Consider the following 19,908-nt stretch of genomic DNA (forward strand, 5'->3'; position numbering starts at 1 on the left):
GGGCGCCTCATGGAGGTTTTCACCCTAATTGCCTGCCTTGGGCGCCTCCAAGGGAGGTTTTCACCCAAAGATCTTATTCTCTTTTCTATTTTTTTTCAACCCATTGACCGCCTCATGGAGGTTTTCAATCAATGAGCCAATCTAAGGCGCCTCCGAGGAGGTTTTCACCTTAGATTTCTATTTTCCTCTTTTTTCATTTTTTTTCCTTTTTCTTTTTTCTCTTTTTTCTTTTTTTCTTTTTTTTCTACCCTACCCTACTTGAAAAACAAACTCATTTTCAAGTATAAGAATACTTCCAATGGAGCCATGTGCACATCGAGATTAGAGAAAAAATGATGTGAAGGCTCGAAATGCATGCTTGGACAACTATCCGGACTTTAGAGACCAAATGATCTGACTTTGAAGGGATCAAACATAGCTGAGGAAGAGAGTACCGCTGCAACTTAGTGACCTTCTGAAACCATATCTCAATATAGCTTTGATATCCTTGGTCCTCTTGCTGATTTGGATCATTCTTCATGTCACCTTCTATCATGACCTTCTGATCTTCCTCTTTTTGTTGATCTTTCTCTTGAGTACATGGAGGATTTGATGATAACCATGAGGGAACTCTCTCGATCTCTGATTTAGATCTCTTCTCTTCATCAAGTGCAGCCCATGGTTCTTTGATCTCCTCTTTGGAACCTTCTTTTTCCTTTGGTCCTTCAATGTTGTCAATAGATTCTCTCTTTTGCAACACTCTTCCTGAGCTTTGGTGAACATCATTGAGCTCAAAAGGAGTCATTTGCATATGTTGTGCCTCAGATTTGCAATGGGGTTGAGCTGCTCCATTGTATGGCTTTGGAAATGGTACGGGTAGTTGAGTGGAGGTGTGAAATTGAGATGGAGATGGATGGCATTGTGGTTGGGTAGGCATTTGGGGTTGCCTTGGTGGAGGAGGAGGCGATGGTTGTGGATGAGCAGGTGGTGGAGGAAAATGAGCGGGATGAGAGTTGTACTGGGGCCTCCACTCCTGATAAGGTGCATTCCACTGAGGTTGTGGCTGAGCATAAGAGTGAAATGAATGAGCAACTGGTTGGGCATAATATGGATCTGTGAAGGAACAAGGAGGAGGTGTGAACCAGGAAGGATGAGCAGGGGGACCCCAAGAAGGCATGAAAGTGGCTTGATAGGGGTCATAATAGGTCTCGGGTGTCCCTTGCAGTTCCTGCTGGTAAGATCTAGGTCCATGCGGCCAACTTTGGTTCATGTAATAGAGTGGTTCAGTGGCTCCTTTGGCTCTCTGATATGCAGCTTTGAATCTGGGTAAGGAAGGGCACTGATCTGTAGGATGGTATGCTTCACAGAAAAAACACACTTCTATGGAGTACAATGGACATTCGTTCCTAGGATGCTTTCTAGTGCACCTAGGACAAAAAATGACCAAAGCCCTCTTGGCTTCCTCTTGCTTCTGTTGGATCCGCAAGGTATCCAGTTGCATGGCAAGAAACTGCCTCATATCACTCTTGAAATCTTTGATCTGATTTTCAAATTCATCTTTGGACAAGATGCTGCTCCCAACATTTCTACTTGTAGCCATTTGCTCCAGAGGAATGTTTTCTTCTTCTTCTCCCCTAGAGGTTCTTTAAATATGCCTTGATGTCCACCCAGGGGTTCTTTAATCACAGCCATCGAAGAAGAGAGAACGTTGGCTGTGTGAAGCAGTGGGGGTGTTGTGCAATCATTTTTCTAACTTATCTCTACTCCTACAAGACATGAAATGAAATCTTTTTGGTTTATTTTTTCTTTTTTCTACTTCCACATGCAAAATTGAAATAGATTGAACTGCAACTAACTATCTTGCTAAAATGAAAATGCGGAATTGAAATGAAAGCAGGAAAGGACTAATCTATTTTGCTCAAATGAAATTGCAGGAATGAAATGCTAGGCTACGCTTGCGGAATTGAAATGCTAATCTACGCTTGCAGAAATGAAATTGCAGAATTGAAATGCTAATCTATGAAAGCGAGAAATGCTAATCTATGAAAGCGGGAAATGCTAATCTACTTTTGCATAAACGAAATTGCATAATGGAAATGAAATAAACTACTTAGCAGAAGATTGTAGTGGAAAATAGAAGAAAAGCGACAATCACCAATACTCTGACGCTTCCCCGGCAACGGCGCCAAAAAGATGGTGGGCTCCAGTATTGTAGCAATAATGCTACAACTCCTGGGGCTTCCTTCTTTAATTTTATCAACCCGGTAGTTCGTAACAAACTTGGAAGCGACGGTGCTGTATGCACAAGTACTAGCTCTTGTCGCAGCTGTCACTTGGTCAGCTGGCACAAGTCCACTAGGAGCTTAAGCCAACTTCTATGAGCTCTTAGAAGAAGCTTTTTAATTGATGGATGAAAGCTAACTCGAAGTAAGCTAATCTAATCGCAAAAAGAAACTGAAAGCCAAAAAGAAATGCAAACCCTAATTCTACCAGCTAGTCCTACTGACGCAAAGGAGAGCATGCAAACTACTGAAAGAGATGCCATTACTTCTATGAAGGTAAAATACATGTGTCTAGACTACCTCTATTTGAAGAAAACATCTTTTTGTATTTTTTATTAAGTTATTAAAATTATCATGCATGTGCTTTTAACTAGCTTTTCACTGTGCAGGGGTGGATCAAGGAGGAGAAATGCTTGGGAAAGGTTGGGAAGGTACAGAGAGGGTCTAAGGGATCCCTAACATTCTTTCTGAGAGTTTCACAAAGTCTGGATGCCATGCAACCGTGTTTATGAACTTCTACAGGAAGTCTGCAGGGGTTTCTACAGGATGTTCTGTGATTCTTCTACAGGATGTTTCGAAATGGGATTTTTGAGGATGGGTGATTGATGGAAGATGCATGGATGGTTATGGAGGTAGGAAGGGGGTCTGAAGTGACCCAGGAACTAATGGATGGAGTGGTGAGATGATATGTGGAAGGCTGATTTGGCTTTAAGGTAGTTGAGACAACAATGGAGAAGAAGGTAGGGTTACGTGGGCAAGAGGATGGGTGTGAAGCGAGAAGCCTAGATATGGGATGAATCAGATGGCTCTGATGAAGCTTGACCATGTGAGTGAGTGATAGAGATGCCCTGCACAATGCACATTCAACCGAATCAATGAATTCTTGCAAACAAACTAAGTCCTAGCTAACTTAATCTAACTGTCAATGAAATGAATAAACAGCAGCCTCGTTTGGAAAGAGAACCATGTACATCACATGAGCAAGAACATTCCGAAATATCTAAATGCATGACAAACTCCTACCAATCGATTCCCAAACATAAAAAGCTACTTTAACCAACAAAAACAACCAAAATAACAAAGCAAGATCTAAAGAGCAGATTTTATTTTAAGAACGCAGCAAACACATAAAGATAAACGAAGGAGGTACTGGGCGCTTGAGATGGGCCCAACCCCAAGAGCTACAGCCTCCCAAGAGAGATTTTGAGCTGGTGCAAAGCTGGATTCATCTTTATTGATCAAGAAATGAAGAGTTACATCAAAACTGTCCACAAGGAGAGCTTGAGAATGAGTTGAGAGCAAAGCTGATCTATTGCCTACAAATCGAATTACAAAATGACTACAACAAGGCTATGAAATGACTAACTACTAGCTACTATCTACTGGCTAACTAGCTAACATCCATTGGCTACACTGGCTAACCAAAATGAGGCCCTAAGCCTTCTTATTTATACAAATTGAGGACCCAACAGTCCTCCTAAACTTTAGGGACTCGGCTGCCCAAAACTTGGAGTTAACAGCAGTCCTACTTGACTTGCTTGGCTGCCCTTGTGTTGACTGATTCGGTGGCCCTTGAACTCCGAGCTGATGGTGGAGAATTCGAGGTAAGGGCCCATAAATGAAGGGGACACCTTCCTACAAATCCTCTAGCCTGTTCTCCCACGAATTTGGCTGCCAAGTGCTCATTAAGACCTTCAATTTTGTCTCCAAGTTGACCAAAAAGGCTACACAAAGCACCCATTAGACTTGTTGGCATAATGACTAACCAAATTCACTCTATTAACATAAATATAATCAAAAACATGCAATAAACTAATGAGAATGGTGGATTAAGTCAAATTAGGAGGTTGAATGAGCCCAAATAATTGTCCATTTTGGGGCTCATCATAGAGTATGTTTTTAACTCTTTCACCGAGTCTTAAAACTCTTTCACCGAAGAATATATGCGAAAAATATATAAAGTACGTGTTTAACTCTTTAACTGAGCCTCAAAACTCTTTTACCGAAAAATATATGTGAATAATATATATATAGATATATATATACGGATTATATTAAATGTACTTTTATATATATATATAAAATAATCATCCAATAGACATGCTTTAATATAATTATAAATTAATATAATATTATAAATTACTATAAAAATGTAATGTAATAAAAGCTTTAAAAAAATTCACACGTTTAAAATTTCAGAACTAATTTAAATTGAAAACGTTTAAACAAAACAAAAAAACAATATAACCTTCATATCTTCTCACAATTCCATGCATAGTAGTATGCATTTAAAGCCATGTGCACGAATTTACATGGTTTACCATATTGTAGGCCCTTATTTACATGGGTTACCATATTCGAGGAATTTTTATAGTGGTTTCTTCTGTTGCGCGTTGCGTTGATCTAATTAACTAGTTACAATAAACCATATTTTTTTTATTTATTTAATGAGAGTAAATGATAATTTTTGAAGATTTTTGAGATTTTTAGAACCAGTGAGTGTAGTTCATCTTTAGGACAAGATGAAGAGACAGGTTTCAAAAGGAGATATTTGACTAGAGAGGGAAAATTATATTATTTACTAATTAATTAATTAATTTATTTATATATTATTATAACCTAAACAAACCGTTATATTTGACTAGAGAAGAGAATTATTTAATTGGTTTAAATATTTAATAATTATTTATTTATCTAATTAATTTCTTCATTCCATTATTTATTTGATATTCAACCTAGAAAAATAACAAGTATTATAAATTGTTTAAAAAATAATAATAATAAATAAACAAATGAAAAAGATATTAAAATAAATAAATAAATCTATATAAAAATAATGATAATGAAAAAAAATAATAGAAATTAAATGGCGAAGGTTATTACTCACTCTTTTTTACCTTCGTCATTTAATTTCTATTATTTTTATTATTCTTTTCATTATCATTGCTTTTATATAGATTTAATTTTTTTTTTAATATTTTTTTAATTTGTTCATTTATTATTATTTTTTTTAACAATTTATAATACTCGTTATTTTTTCCAAATTAGATATCAAATAAATAATGGAATGAAGAAATTAATTTGATAAATAAATAATTATTAAATATTTAAACCAATTAAATAATTCTCTCCTCTAGTCAAACATAGTCGTTTGGTTAAGTTATAATAATATATAAATTAATTAATTAATTAATTAGTAAACAATATAATTTTCCCTCCTTGGTCAAATTTAGTCGTTTCCATCTAACCGTTAGGATGACCTATCCTCCTATTTAACCTCCTTCTGAGATCTGTGTCTTCATCTTGTCCTGAAGATGAACCACACTGGCTAGTTTGAAACGCGTCGACCAAACATTGGCAATGTGATTTTTTTTCCAAAATCTTCATAAATTAACAAGTTATGGATCACAGAAGCTTGAATTCCAGAGTAAATGTATTAAATGAATTGCATGTGGATAGATGTGTAAAAACCTATTTAAATTATGATATTTTTTATGTAAATACTTCTTTACAATTATGATAGACAGTTATTTATATGACATTTTGTTGTGAAAGACTCCAATAATTATCATTATTAAAACGTGGATATAAAAAAAAAAAAAAAAAATAGATTTTTTATTTTTTAATATAGTTTTTATATTTCATAATTCCATTTAAAGCCACATAAAAATTTCCATTAACATTGAATTAGAAAAAAATATTTTACATTTAAAAAAAATTAGAAAATATTTTAAAATTTTCAAAATATTCAGCCTAATATTTATTTTTTTCAAAACTTAATTTCATAGAAACAGTTTAAGAATTTCTAAATTAATTGGAATTCAAAATGTTTTTACCAAAATAAAAAACAATTTAACTTACCTTTGACAGATATAAAAAATATTACTATACTATATAACAATACTATATAACAACTTTTTTAAAATACTTTATATAACAACTATTTTTAAAATACTTTCCTAAAACTAATAACATGAATTTCTACTTTGGTTGAAAGTTTGCATTTTTCACACACCACTTTTAAGGAGCTGTTTTTTCCTTTTTAACTTTTCAATCATTTTAGAATGTGCTTTCAGTTTCATAATAATATAAATTATATAATTTATTTTAAAAAACCTAAGTTTAAATATAAAACATTATAAGAAAGATAAAATTTACAACCATTATGATGTTAAGATTCATCAAACAAATGAATTAAAAAAATGAATTTGATTACTTATTAATGCACTTTTTTGTGATATTAATAATATAAATAAAGTTATATCAAATTTCATTTCTATCATATTTGAAATAATGATATTTAAAATGTATTAATTCATTAAGAGATGTACATTATAATTTTTAATAATTAAAGTTATTTTTTAGGGGTCAGAAGAGTGGGAGGGGTGATTTTTTGTTACAATGAAAAAAGTGAGATACAATATTTTTGAAGTCCGGGTTTGAGAACCAATAATCAAGTGAAATATTTTATTGTTTTGAAAAGCTTAGAGCTAGCCATCGAAAAGAAAATTCAGAAAATCATTGTATTTGGTCACTCACTTATTGTAATTCGTAAAGCATAGGGGGATAAAATCTAGAACAACAATAGCCTCTCCCCCATTATGCTTCAAATTCTTCTACAACTCTAGCAGTTTGAACAAAATGAATTCTTTCATGTTCTAAGGAATTTCAATTCAACAAGAGATGATTTAGCTAATAAAGGAACAAGGCTAGACCAAGGGGCCATAGAACTGAACAATGGACTCATTTTTAATTTCCCTTTGCCATGATCCTTCCACTCAACAAAAAGGGAATAATTATAAGCATTAAAGATCATTCAAGAAAGTTGGAACATTAGGAGTTTGAAGTGCAAAAAAATATTTTGAATTTAAAGGCCCTAGATTATCCTTTGGAAATGACCCATATGGTTTGGCAGTCACCATTAACTTTCCAGCCTTAGACTACTCCTTCCGATTACTCCTATCGAAATCACATCCAAAGATGACATGCCAAGTCAACATCTAGATGCCTAGTGCTTTCATTTTTTTGCAATGGAATTTTGAATTTTTAGGTGGTCGAGGATAGTGACCCTTAGCTTGCATTAAATACACCTCAAGTTAGTGTTATTTATTCTCCTCTTCCGTGTCAATTTGCATCCTCGACAATAAATTCAAAGTCACTCTAAATTTGATGAACCAACCCCGCAATTAATTGTAACAAGGAGGGGGATTATAGGACAAGATGGATATGACAACCTTAGTGTCAGGACCTTCCAGGATTATATAGTGTGGAGAAGTTTTCATTATGTTCTGTGGAGGGCATCGAGCAAGGAAGGAACTTGTTTTAGTAAAGCCTTGACAATAAGAACATGCATTCGTAAACTAGTCTTGACGTTTTTGCAACCCTCTATGGAAGACATTGGATCCTCATATTGTAGCAGTGAACGTGTTGATATGAATCAGCTTATGGATAGGACTCTAGAAGAAATGGAAAGCATGATGACTTCCTTCAACTAAAGGAATGAAGCAAAAGAGAAAGCTTGGAAATCTCTCCAGTTGCAAACAAATACCAAGCTCGAGTTGATGGAAATCAAAATTGATCGTCTGCAATGTGAATTCAGGACTGAAATGGTAGTCATTCATTGCAAATTGGTGGAGATGGATGATCTGAAAATGGGGCACTAAAGGCTTCTTGTCAAGCTTACGAGAACCTCTCCCACTTCCAAAGCTTAAATATTCTGAAGATCTAGTGATTAACCAATTGTGGAATTAAAAGTGCTTGAAAATAGGTCTATGCTTATGTTTGTTTTAAAAATGTTTATGTGTTGTAAGTTTAGTTGTTTATGATGATATGTAAATACATGTAACAGTAAAACAGTGTAGCAAATAACAAACACATAAGACAACAATATAATATGGAGTTCACCCAAAACTCTTGGGCTACGTCTCCTTGAGCTCTAGTCAACTCGACTAGGCTCTCTGGGATTATGGCATAAGTCCTTTTACAAGCTCCATGCTCAACTCCACTGGTTTACATAGAACACAATGGGCTTAGAACACCATCTTATCCCTGGCTCTGAAGCTCTCAGGTTTTCTGGCTCTAGCTCTCACTCTGGCTCTCGGCTCTAGCTCTAGCTCTGGCTCTGGCTCTAGCTCTGGCTCTGGCTCTAGCTCGTGGCTTTGGCTCTGGCTCTAGCTCTGGATCTCGCTCTAACTCTCTCTCTACCTCTGCGTGCATCAATGGTTCGGTCGACCTCCAAGCAACCTTTAGCAACCTTCCGGCGACCCTTTTTAGCAACTTTCAGCTCTCTTTGGTTTTTTGCTCGACCTCCAAGTGACTCCAAAAATTCCCTCAACTGCCTGCACTTCCCACTACCTCGTCAATTGAGCTCTCTGGCTCTCTTGATGCATCCTTCTGGCTCTGTATCTTCCCCAGTCATTTCTCTGTGTGTAATCATTCCTCTACGGCTCTGCAACTTCTTCTACTCCTTGTCTCTTCGACTGGCCATCTGGCTCTGTGACTCTGTGGCTCTCTCTGAGTTAAAAACGCATCATTGTCTATCAAACGCCCACTTGCAACGTGGCTCAATGATCAGGGGCAATTACAAAGGAATTGGGACCTTCCTTCAGGCAAAACTCGAAAATGGAACAAAATTCCAATACATAGAGTTTATCAAAAATACACTATTGGGCGTGAAATCCAGAGTTCAAATTTTATGAAATCGCCCCTATAAACCCTATCAGGTTCATCTTTCATTGGCATATCGCAATCGCATAGGCGAGAGGTCTAAAAACCTCAATACACAGGAATACACAGAAATCCCGAATTCCTGGATTTCAAAATTTATGAAATCGGGTCTATAAACCCATCAGGTTCCACCCTTATCAGCATATCGCTATCGTAATCGCATTGGCCCTGGCATCAGAGATCGCCGATTAAATTTGGACCATTGATCTGCTCCTTGATTGGACGGTCGATATCGCATATCGTTGTCGCAACAGCCCTTTGTATCGGGGATCACCGATCTCCTGACCACTGATTAAATCCTAACCATTGATCCCTTTTCCTAATCTAATGGCTGAGATCGCACGTCGCTATCGACATATCGCATTCGCTACATTCCAGGGGTCCTTCCCTTATACCATGGCATACGCCGACGTCGATTCATCGATACAATAATAGGCAATCGCATAATCGCATGTCGCGCTGTCTAGGGTTCCGATATCACATATAGCCTGCCTCCAATTGTGATATCATGGAGATCGTTGATCGGGGGTCCCTTCTGCCTAGCCTTAAGTCCACCCTTTGAACCTTTTGTGATGTGATTTTCCTTTATAAGGCCTTAAGCCCATTTTTGGAAGAATTTTGCCTCCTTTTCAAAGGAACAAAGGCAAACTTCTTTTTGCGATAACTTCATCATCTGAAGTCCATTTTAGCCCATTCAGGTTGCTATAGATTCAAAATGAAAAGATCTATGCAATGGGACTATTTCTAGGAGCATCCTTGGACTTTCATTTTCTTCTGTGAGGAACACTTTAGACATAGAAGTCTATCCAAGATCCATTTTGGATCAATGGAACACATGTATGTCACCAGATTTAAGCTAGCATTAGCAGAGGCCAAAGCCAATGAAGATGCAACAAGGAAAAAGGGGAAGAAAATCCCAGGTCTATAGTAGCATGTTTCATTAATGAACTCATGTCTGAAGAAGTGTTTCCCATGGCAGGCTAGTCAATTGTCTATGTAACTTCCATGTTTGGTTTATTTGATGTTATTTAGGTTGTGTTTGTATATAGGAGCCTATTACAAAGTTTATAACAAGCATATTTTGATAATTGTAGGCAAAAAATGTCATAAGCATAAGCTTCATATGTTTGGACACTTCAAAGAAGAATTATAATCGAGTTGGATGAAATATGTAAGACTTTTGGCCTGAAAATTAAGTTATCTTTTTAATAGAAAATTTATTACTCTTCCTTTCAAAAACATATAATCAAAGTTGTTTTTTTTAAATATATTTGATATTATAGAGTTTTAAGGACCAAAATCATTTTTCTAGGGCTACATATTGAAAAAATTGACCATAGTCCTCCATATTTGATATAATAATGTTCTCTATCAAGTTACTTCTTAAATATTTAAAAATAAAATAAATAAATATGGTTTTGTATTACTATATTAGTGGGAGTGTTGTTTAGTTTTAGATTTTTTTGATTGGAATTCAGTTAAACAATTTTATCATCTAAAATTATTATATATATATATATATATATATATATATATATATATATATATATATTATAGTTATATCTTCTTATAAATTTATTTTTATAGCAATTTTATTGTCTAAAATTATTATTTTTATTGTATATATATATGTTATATTCTGTGATAAATTTATTTTTATGGATTTTATATTGACATGTGGTTGAAAAGTCGCTGAAAAGTCAAAGTGAGACAAGTGATATGATGTGAAAATGTAAATAACTATTTCGATTAATAAAAAGAAAATTGTTGTGTATTTTATTCTTAAAATATATATTAAATGCTATCATGTGTGAGATTAGTCTTCTAACTTCCACGAAAACAGTGGGAATTGGTTATGCTGGGAAGGGGTATGAACAAAAAAAGAGAAAAATCCTCCATTTTTGCCACAGTTGAAATAAATGTCATGGGTAGAAAGTTGTGAAAAGAGGGTTGTGGGAGATAAAGGTAGTCATTTTTAAAGAAAAGGATAGTGTAAGAGAAAGACTAGACGTTGTTAAAGGCTTAAGGGGCTCTTAAGGGGCTAAAGCTGAAGAATAAAGGAAAAACTTATGCATCCTTTAATCTATTTCCAGGAAAAACTTACGGACATTCTTAAGGGGTTTTCCTACGGACATTCTTAAGGGGGTGAAGCTGAAGAATAATTCTGGTGTTTTTTCCCTGGTAAGAAGAAGTATAGCTCGGGGAACTATTGAGAAACATAATTCATGGTTGGCAGGAATGTGGCAGCCTATCTATTTCAAGGAAAAACTTATGGACATTTAGGTAAATACCATGTTAAATATAATACTTTTGAAGTTCATAGTTATGAAAGAAATTGTCATTTATTTGTGTTTTATTAAATGCATTCAAGATGGTGAAGGATTAAAGTTCAACTAACATTATGTGGAAGAAAAATACTAACATTATGTGGAAAATATATATATATGTGGATGTGTATTTGGGTTTGGTCTATTACAGCGAAGTTGTTGAGTAAAGGTTAGAGGATTTAACCTAAAGTTTTTAACAAGTAATACAAAGAAAATCTTCTATTGTGTGGAGAAATTGGGGAGTTCTCTACAAGTAATACAAAGAAAATCCTTTGTTGTGGAGAAATTGGGGAAGAAACTTTGTCCAGGATTAAACTTAGTACGTACTATACATGTGCATTAAAAGAAAACTAGAGAGGATTAACTATGTATGAGAATTGTCAGGTAACAAAAGAAACAAGAAGTAACAACAATCTAGTTACATAGTAGCCTTCTCTTTATACTAGAACTGAAATCTTGGCATTTGTAAAGAAAGAATTATATGTATGTGTTTTATTAAACAGTCTTTTTTAAAAAGGGAGTAAAAACCAGAGAGGATTAATTAATTATGAGAATTACCAGGTAATAAGAGAAACAAGAAATAACAACAATCTAATTACATAGTAACTTTCTGTTTATACCAGAACTGAAATCTTGGCAATTGTAGAGAAAGAATTATATGTATGCTATTAAATAATATGGTTTAAGAAAGAACTAAAAACTATTGTCAGATTAACAAGTCACAGGGCCAGACAAGAAAACGAGCCCATCAACTAGTCATAGATGGTTCAGTCATCAAAAACTAAGAATAAGGTCATAAAGAAGACCATAGTTGGACTCCATAATAGGATTCCCTAGGATTCCTCTGTGGGGCTTCTGCCTCCTTTGGAGAGTTTGTTAAATCTAAAAAAAAATCATAACCATAATAATTTAAGTTTATAATGCTTGCATTTATAACATATACATAACAGAATTGCATTATTTAAACTAGTAAAAAAATGCCTATGAGAATGCAAGAATTCAAAAAGGTATACTCTAACATGACCGTTGAAACCATGACTGTGTTATACTAGCATACACAGTAATATATGGGAGAATAAACTACAGTTGTGTTTATTATAAAAAAGGAGAAATTTTGCATCTTTGGTCGTATCAGTATCGGCGCAAACCAAACCAAATAATAAGGAAATTTTAAATATTACAAAGGGGGTAAACCCTTAATAAAAAACAAATACCACAGTACTCTTTACACAGTGAGAGGGCTCTCTGCCTTACACATTTTAATAAAAGCCACTAGATAGTATATGACGAAAACTGTAAGCCCTCGACAAGTTATGGTTGAAACCCTAACTACAAATAATTTTATGTGGTCGTGGACAAGATGAAGCCTGTGGATGGCTCATAAAACCTATAGAGGGTAATAACAATGCGTACCTGTAATGGTTGAATGGAGAAAAATAATTTGGAATGAAAACTAACTTGAGAAGCATCAGAGAAAAGATCCAAATGCGACTCAGACAAAATCATCAAAATATCTAAACAAATTTAACCGTGGAAAGTAATCGTTATCAAAACACTTATACCAAAATATTATTAATGGAAATTTATGATCCAATTTTCATAAACGAGCAGCTCTAATTTCAATTTCCAAAATGGTCTTACGAGATGAAAACAAAGAATCCGGAGGATTTAATGTTATTTTATTTTGTCTCTGAATCAGCGCGGCACGCTTGGATCGGAGATAATGCAGGTTCAGAGTACTGGGAAGACATTACTCGTGACCAAATACGAGAATTTGCAGTTTCAGAATAGTGAATTCCATCCCAGCTCACGTATTTCGTGGGATCCTTGCATGCACCCGCTGTAACATTTTTCCCGTTAACTACGCCTGTGGCACCGCACCGCAATTTATCATAATAGTTGTATGGGAGACCGCCGTATCCACAGCAGGCTGCCAGAGGGTGTTTGAATCCTGTTGAGGCAAAGAATCAGCATTTTTAATTAAAAATTAATAGTAGGTTTGGATTTTACAAGTCTTTTTTGGTTTAATTTGGAACAATACTATGTAGGTTTGAAAACTGTTCCGTCTTAATTCCAAACAAAACTGCCGACAATACTATGTATGCCTGAAAACTGCTCCGTCCTAATTTCAAACAAAACTGTGACTATGTATACCCGAAAACTACTCGTCCTAATTCCAAACAAAACTGCTTCGTCCAATTCCAAACAAAAATTATGTATACCAGAGAACTGCTCCCAACCCCTGTTCATAACCCAACTCCATTTCTTCAATTGAAAAAAAACTAAATAAATAAAAGATTTCTATCTTTAATTTTTATTTACATACCATATTGAGTTGCATTTGCTATGAGATCGTATTTGATGGAATAAATATCGACATAAACAATGGTGGCATCCGAGAATTGTGTTCTGAGTTTTTGGCACACATTTTTCAGCTGCAAATTAAAAGTTTGGCAGGCTCTGTTATAAGCTACAGCACAGCCATGTTCATCGAGTTCCGATAAATCTCTGCGAATGTCCGCAAGGGTTCGGGGCAAACATCCCAGAGGTCCCGTATTGTGAACCACGAAATTTCGAGCCCCTTGCTGGTACAAATACTGCAATATAATTACATTGCGCCGTCCATTAGCTAGGGCTATAAATCTGAGATTCTAATGGCGAACTAGGTAAAGCAGAGAGAAAACCCTTTGTTACAGCAGTTACCTTCAGCTGAGATATCAAATTATTAATAATCTGCGGAATGACCCCGCTATTTATTTGGCTCTCTGTCAGGTTCGCAAGAAACGTATGCGTAATATCGTTCTGGCCGATGTCAAGGGTGTACAGGGCCTTGTCGAATGCATCAGGCTGTGGGAGGTTGGCGGTGGCAGGGCCGCCTGTTAATTGAAATAAAAGAAAACAACCAGCATATTCAGGTTAGACAGATACATCAGAGTTACAGCAAAAAATATATATATATTTAAGTATCATTTCAGATTGTTATAGTTGGAATCCTTTTAAAAAATGGACATTCAAAATAAATTGATTGGAAAAATATGTATATGGGTTTAAATTTTGAGTATTGGTTTTATATAAACCAATATTGAGTTGTTTTTTTTTTAAGTTTTTTAGGTAGGTGTTTGGGTTTAATTTTTTTAAAATGGGTAAAAATTTACTGAAATTACAAATTTGATTAGTAACTTTTACACAATCTACTGTAAAAAAAAAACCAAAAAAATTTCACTAAAACAACTATTTATTGGTAACTTTTACACAATCTACGGCACAAAAAAAACCAAAAAAATTTCACTAAAACAACTCCAATAAATATAATTTGTTTTTACTAAAAAATATAATTTGTTTTTACTAAAATGTTGGATTATAATTATGGTAAAACACAAACTCTGTATATTGGTTTAGATTTTAAATATTGGTTTTACATAATGAATATAATTAGTTTTAGTAGTGGGCCAATTAATTTGATCATGGTCATAATAATTATGTTAAAAAAAGTACATTCAAAATAAACTGAAATTAAATTACATACATGGGTTTAAATTTTAAGTCATGGTTTTATCTAATGAATATAAGTTGTTTTGGAAATGCCGTAGTTAATTTCATATTATGTAAACTATTAAAATTGAGTTTCAAATTTTTAAATTGATAAAAAGAAAAAACTCCAATAAATATAATTTGTTTTTACTAAAAAGTTGGATTATAATTATGGGAAAACACATACACAAACTCTGTATATTGGTTTAGATTTTAAATATTGGTTTTACATAATGAATATAATTAGTTTTAGTAGTGGGCCAATTAATTTGATCATGATCATAATTATGTTAAAAAAAGTACATTCAAAATAAACTGGAAGTAAAATACGTATATGGGTTTAAATTTTGAGGCATGGTTTTACCTAATGAATATAACTTGTTTTAGAAATACCGTAGTTAATTTAATATTATGTAAACTATTAAAATTGAGTTTCAAATTTTTTAATTGATAAAAAAAGAGAATATCATTTATTTTATTTTTAATTCTATAAATAAAAATAAAAATTAGTATTTTATTATAATCTTTTAAAATATTCATTTAAAAATTTTATATATTATTTGCAAAAATTAAGTTTACATAAAAAAATATTATAATTTTTTATTTCAGATTATTGAAATCAATATTGTTTGAATGTCTTTTAAAGTAATCACATTATTGGTTTTAAGTCAATTTTTCAAATCATTTAAAGTGGTTCATTCTTTGAGGATAAAGATAAACCATATTAGATAGTTTGAAACATTAACTTAAAACCAATGATATCATTAATTTAGAAGACATTCTGAATTGTAATTTCTCTTCATTATTTAAGCTATATTTAATTTAATAAAATTAAATCAATGTATTTATTTAATAAAATTAAATCAATTTATTTATTTAATAAGAATATTTTTAAATAAATAAAAATACTAAAAATATTAAACTTTTAATAATTTTATGGAAATATATATACTTTATTATTTTGTATTTTGAATTTGAATCTATAATCTTTAAGAAAAAACACATATTCTAGGTAATGGTAACGGCATAAAATATATAATTTTAATTTTTTATTATTAAAAATATTTATGTATTTAAAAAAATCAAATCAAATCTAGCCGAGTATCCTTTATAAAGGAATGCACAAGCAACAAAATAGTAAATTTCCTGAGGATGAACCACATTAGTTGGTTCTAAATGTAGACCAAATTTTAACGATGTCATTAATCCAAAAGAGTGATATCTACATTATGGATTACAAAAGTCTTAGATCTAAGAGTAAAAATCTAATATTCTCGCCCTCTCCATCTTTCACCCCTTTAGTAGCGTAAAATTAGATTGGTTTTCAATTGTATAAGAAAGTTGTTTAATTATGTAGCGAATATTATTATTAAATAGTTGAGAAGATATTTTTATATGTTAATTTAAAAATCAATGTTTTAATTAATGGAAAAAAATATATTTAATTAATTTTTAAATACATTTTGAGTGGGTCTAATGGTTAAGAGCATGTGTTTCCTTTTAAGAGGTCAGATGTTCAAAACTACAAGGGTAGAGTATGTATGTCTTCATAGAGTTAGCAATCAAATAGCTGTACGAAAATGGATTCTTTGTCCCACAAACAAGAAGATCTCATACACTAATTTAGTGTAGCTTGACTGTACAGTGATGTGTGGTTTGATGGTAAGTCACATGGGCGAAGTGCAGGTGGTTGGTTATGCTCTTGGTGTTATAGTGGCAGCTATGAGGTTTGATCCTGGTTCTCCCATAGATTAGGCCTAGCAGTTACGGATTCACCATGTGGTTAAAAAAAAAATAGTGTAGCTTGACTATGACCTTAAAATTGAATAATAGTAATTATAAATCATTTCCCATGTGTTTCAATTCCTCGTATCAGATTGTAATTTCTGAAATTTAGATAGTAATTTCTGAAATTTAGATCTACCATTTTCAAGGTCACATCATTTTTGCAAACTCAATTTAAAATCAGAAAAGAAAAAACAGCAAAACAAAACTTTACATACTTCAGGGATATATAGATGAAAAATGTACCCTGGGAAAATATATCCACAACCCGAGCTCTGAATCTGTTGAACTGATTCACTTGAACCGGCAAAGGGAAGGGGGTGGCCGTTGCATTAACGGTGGCGCCTGCAATTGCGAAGTTCGATCCATGCCTAAAGTCGGAGCCCACGGACTCCAAATACGGGCTCAGTAATGTCATATTCATGGCCTCACCTGTCATTAGCCCATCACGATGTAGACTTCATATATTTGAAATTTTAATTCCGAATAGGATTATGTAGGTCTAAGAGCTGATTTCAAGTCTGATTTCTTCGGTTAAATAAAAATAAATAAACAGCAATCACATAAACAAAATTAATTAAAAAAAAAAACCTAAAAACCCCCACGTACATAAAAAGTCGATAACAAGGCGGCCATTGCAGTATCTTCCAGTGGGCTTGTTGAAGAAAGTTTCCCCATTGGGTAGGACAGAACGCAGCCCCAGCCCAGCAACAAGCCCCCCTGTGTCCGAATTCGAGTCTCCAAAGTTGAAAATTGCGGGGAAATTGCAGGCCCCTGGTCTCGAATTGGAATCTGCGGCAATAAATGTTGGTGAAGCTCCTTCAAATGTAAAATCCAAACATCCTGCAAACAGAAGCAGGGGCACCACCATGAAAAACATTTTTGACAACATATTGCCTCTATCGATCAATTGCTACTTTTCTTTGCTAATTTTCTTCCTCCGGGATACAATGCATGAGTCTGACACTAACCTGGCTGCTTATATATACGTGCTACTGTCCTAAAACAAACCTAAAATAACAAATATCTCAAGAGCGTCCTCTCACATGTGTAACTAACCTATCCTCCAAGGAGGTTGACGGTGTCAACAAGGTCTCATATTTTCCTCAAAGCTATCCAAAACATGTGCAACAAACCTTCTAGCACGTGTGTGTCTCCAAGCAAACTGGACCATTAACATGTATGCAAAATGTGCCATAAAGGATGGATCAACGGCCAAGAAAGATAAATGGGGTTCATAAATTTTGACCATAACTACTAAAGCTTAATCTTCAGTGTGGAATAACTCCTCAAAAAAGGTAAATGGCCAAATGCAAAGAATCAAGAAATTGGTTATGAGAACAATTCTTGTACACATGTCAAAGTTACCCACTAACGATGTCCCTAGAACCTACATCCTAGAAAGTTAACAACTAACGTTATCCTAGAAAATTTTTACAAATGGGTAAACTGATATGATTCCCCAATATAGATTATGATAACAAAATGGCCTTTTTCCAACATTTATATTTATTTTTTTCTTTTTCCAACTATTTATATTTATTTTTTTCTTATTCTAAATTTTGATAGAAATTTTTAATAATCATAAATTTAAGTTGTTTAAGAATCTGAGAGCTTTTTAAGTATTGAATTTATTTATATATTCAAAAATGTATTTTAAACAATAAAAAATCACAATCTCATTTAAAATTTTATTCCCATTTTAGGCAAAAAGAAAAAAACATTTTATCTATTAATTAAATCAGTCTATTATAATTTAAAAAAATCATTGTCTATTAATTAGACTAAACTACAACATCATAATTGTGTATCATTAATAGAAGGATTTCTTGAACAATGAGATATCTTGATAAAGTCTAAAATTTTCATTTTTCTTTTAAACTAGGAAAAATACAATTTAAGAATATAATATGTGAATGAATAAATCAATTAATATAATATCAACAATTAAAATTTGCAATTCTAGAATGTCCAATTGAATTTTGGATAAAATTTATTAGGAAAATATGTTTGAAAAAGGCATTGTCTATCTATTCTATGTTTTGGATTCTTTTTTACCAAATCTAATAATATAATTGTGAGTAAGATTATAATATTTAGTTATTAAAAATGTGACCCAAAACCTTTGAAGTGCAGAGAATGTGCAAATTACATAACTTAAATTTTTAGGAAAAAATAAACTAGAAAATATACCCACAAAAAATTCAAAACATAAGATACTTAGACTATTACCATGGAAAAAGTTAAAAATATATAAACATTTAAAAAACACTCATCAAAAAACCCTATATAACACATGAGATTACATGAACATATATGTTAATGAGGGAACACTTCTCCTAAAATAGTGTTCCATGTTATTATAAGTCAAATCAAGTGTGAAAAAGTGTATTGCCTCACTTTATTGGATTTTTTCCTTTTAACCATGGCCAATTAGTTACACATTGGAGACATGGGAGTAATTTAAGTTGGTAATTCCTATATTTGATTCTTATGACATACTTGACTTATTATTTGAAAATATTGACTTATTAATAGCTCAAATATATGTTTGTTAGGTGATGATATACAATATTTATTTTTATGGATGAGTAATAAGATGATGAACTAATGGCTTAGTTATAAATTTATGTGATTTTTAAATAGTATGTAAAGCATTAATATAGTGAAATAAATGGTAAGAGTTATTCTTTTAAATATTTTAATGAGATATGAATATATCGAACTGTGGATACTTAATAGTTTGTTAGGTATGATAGGGAACTAGAAGAATTCATTAACAAATAAGTTCATGATGAGTTATTAAATTTTAAATGGACTCAAAAATAGTTATTATTGTGGTGATTGTGTTTTGCATTATGAAGAAAATATTGATATAGTAAAAGCAAGTATAAAGAATATGTTTGTCTATTGATTTATATATGGTTGATAAGTAATATATTGATTATTATAAGAAGCGTGCAACAAAATCAAAACCTTATTTTTCAGCCACTAATAATTTCTCAAAAAAAGATAACAATGAGTGTTAGCAATGTTTTCACTATTGCATTGTTCTTCATCAATAAAGTGTGTGGCACCCCTGAAATTACTTAAATAAACCTGGAAAGGAATGATGTAGTCAGAATCTTTAGTAACATTGCTTAAATATATTATATAAAAAATCATAAAGTAAATGTTCAGAGAAAAATATTATTTATGAATTTCATTTAAAGGGAAAAAATAACATTGTAGTTCATTTTAGATTAAAAGAAATTAATTCATTATTTTTAAATAAAATG

General features: G+C 32.8%; 1 protein-coding gene across 1 annotated transcript in view; it reads right to left on the reverse strand.

Moving 5' to 3' along the window:
• Positions 1 to 19,908, reverse strand: part of LOC149249709 (GDSL esterase/lipase LIP-4-like) — a 132,037-nt gene that overhangs the window by 83,192 nt on the left and 28,937 nt on the right. Inside the window, exons 2-6 of the mRNA XM_089453448.1 lie at positions 17,240 to 17,473; positions 16,877 to 17,062; positions 14,018 to 14,190; positions 13,641 to 13,911; positions 13,022 to 13,265 (exon numbers count right to left, since the gene is read on the reverse strand). Of these exons, the coding sequence (XP_089309574.1) occupies positions 13,022 to 13,265; positions 13,641 to 13,911; positions 14,018 to 14,190; positions 16,877 to 17,062; positions 17,240 to 17,473 (1,108 nt within the window). The remainder of the gene's footprint in view (positions 1 to 13,021; positions 13,266 to 13,640; positions 13,912 to 14,017; positions 14,191 to 16,876; positions 17,063 to 17,239; positions 17,474 to 19,908) is intronic.

This window comes from Pinus tabuliformis, chromosome 7, assembly GCF_031772625.1.
Source record: "Pinus tabuliformis cultivar Carrire ecotype Pingquan chromosome 7, CPIR1, whole genome shotgun sequence".
Lineage (NCBI taxonomy): Eukaryota > Viridiplantae > Streptophyta > Pinopsida > Pinales > Pinaceae > Pinus > Pinus tabuliformis.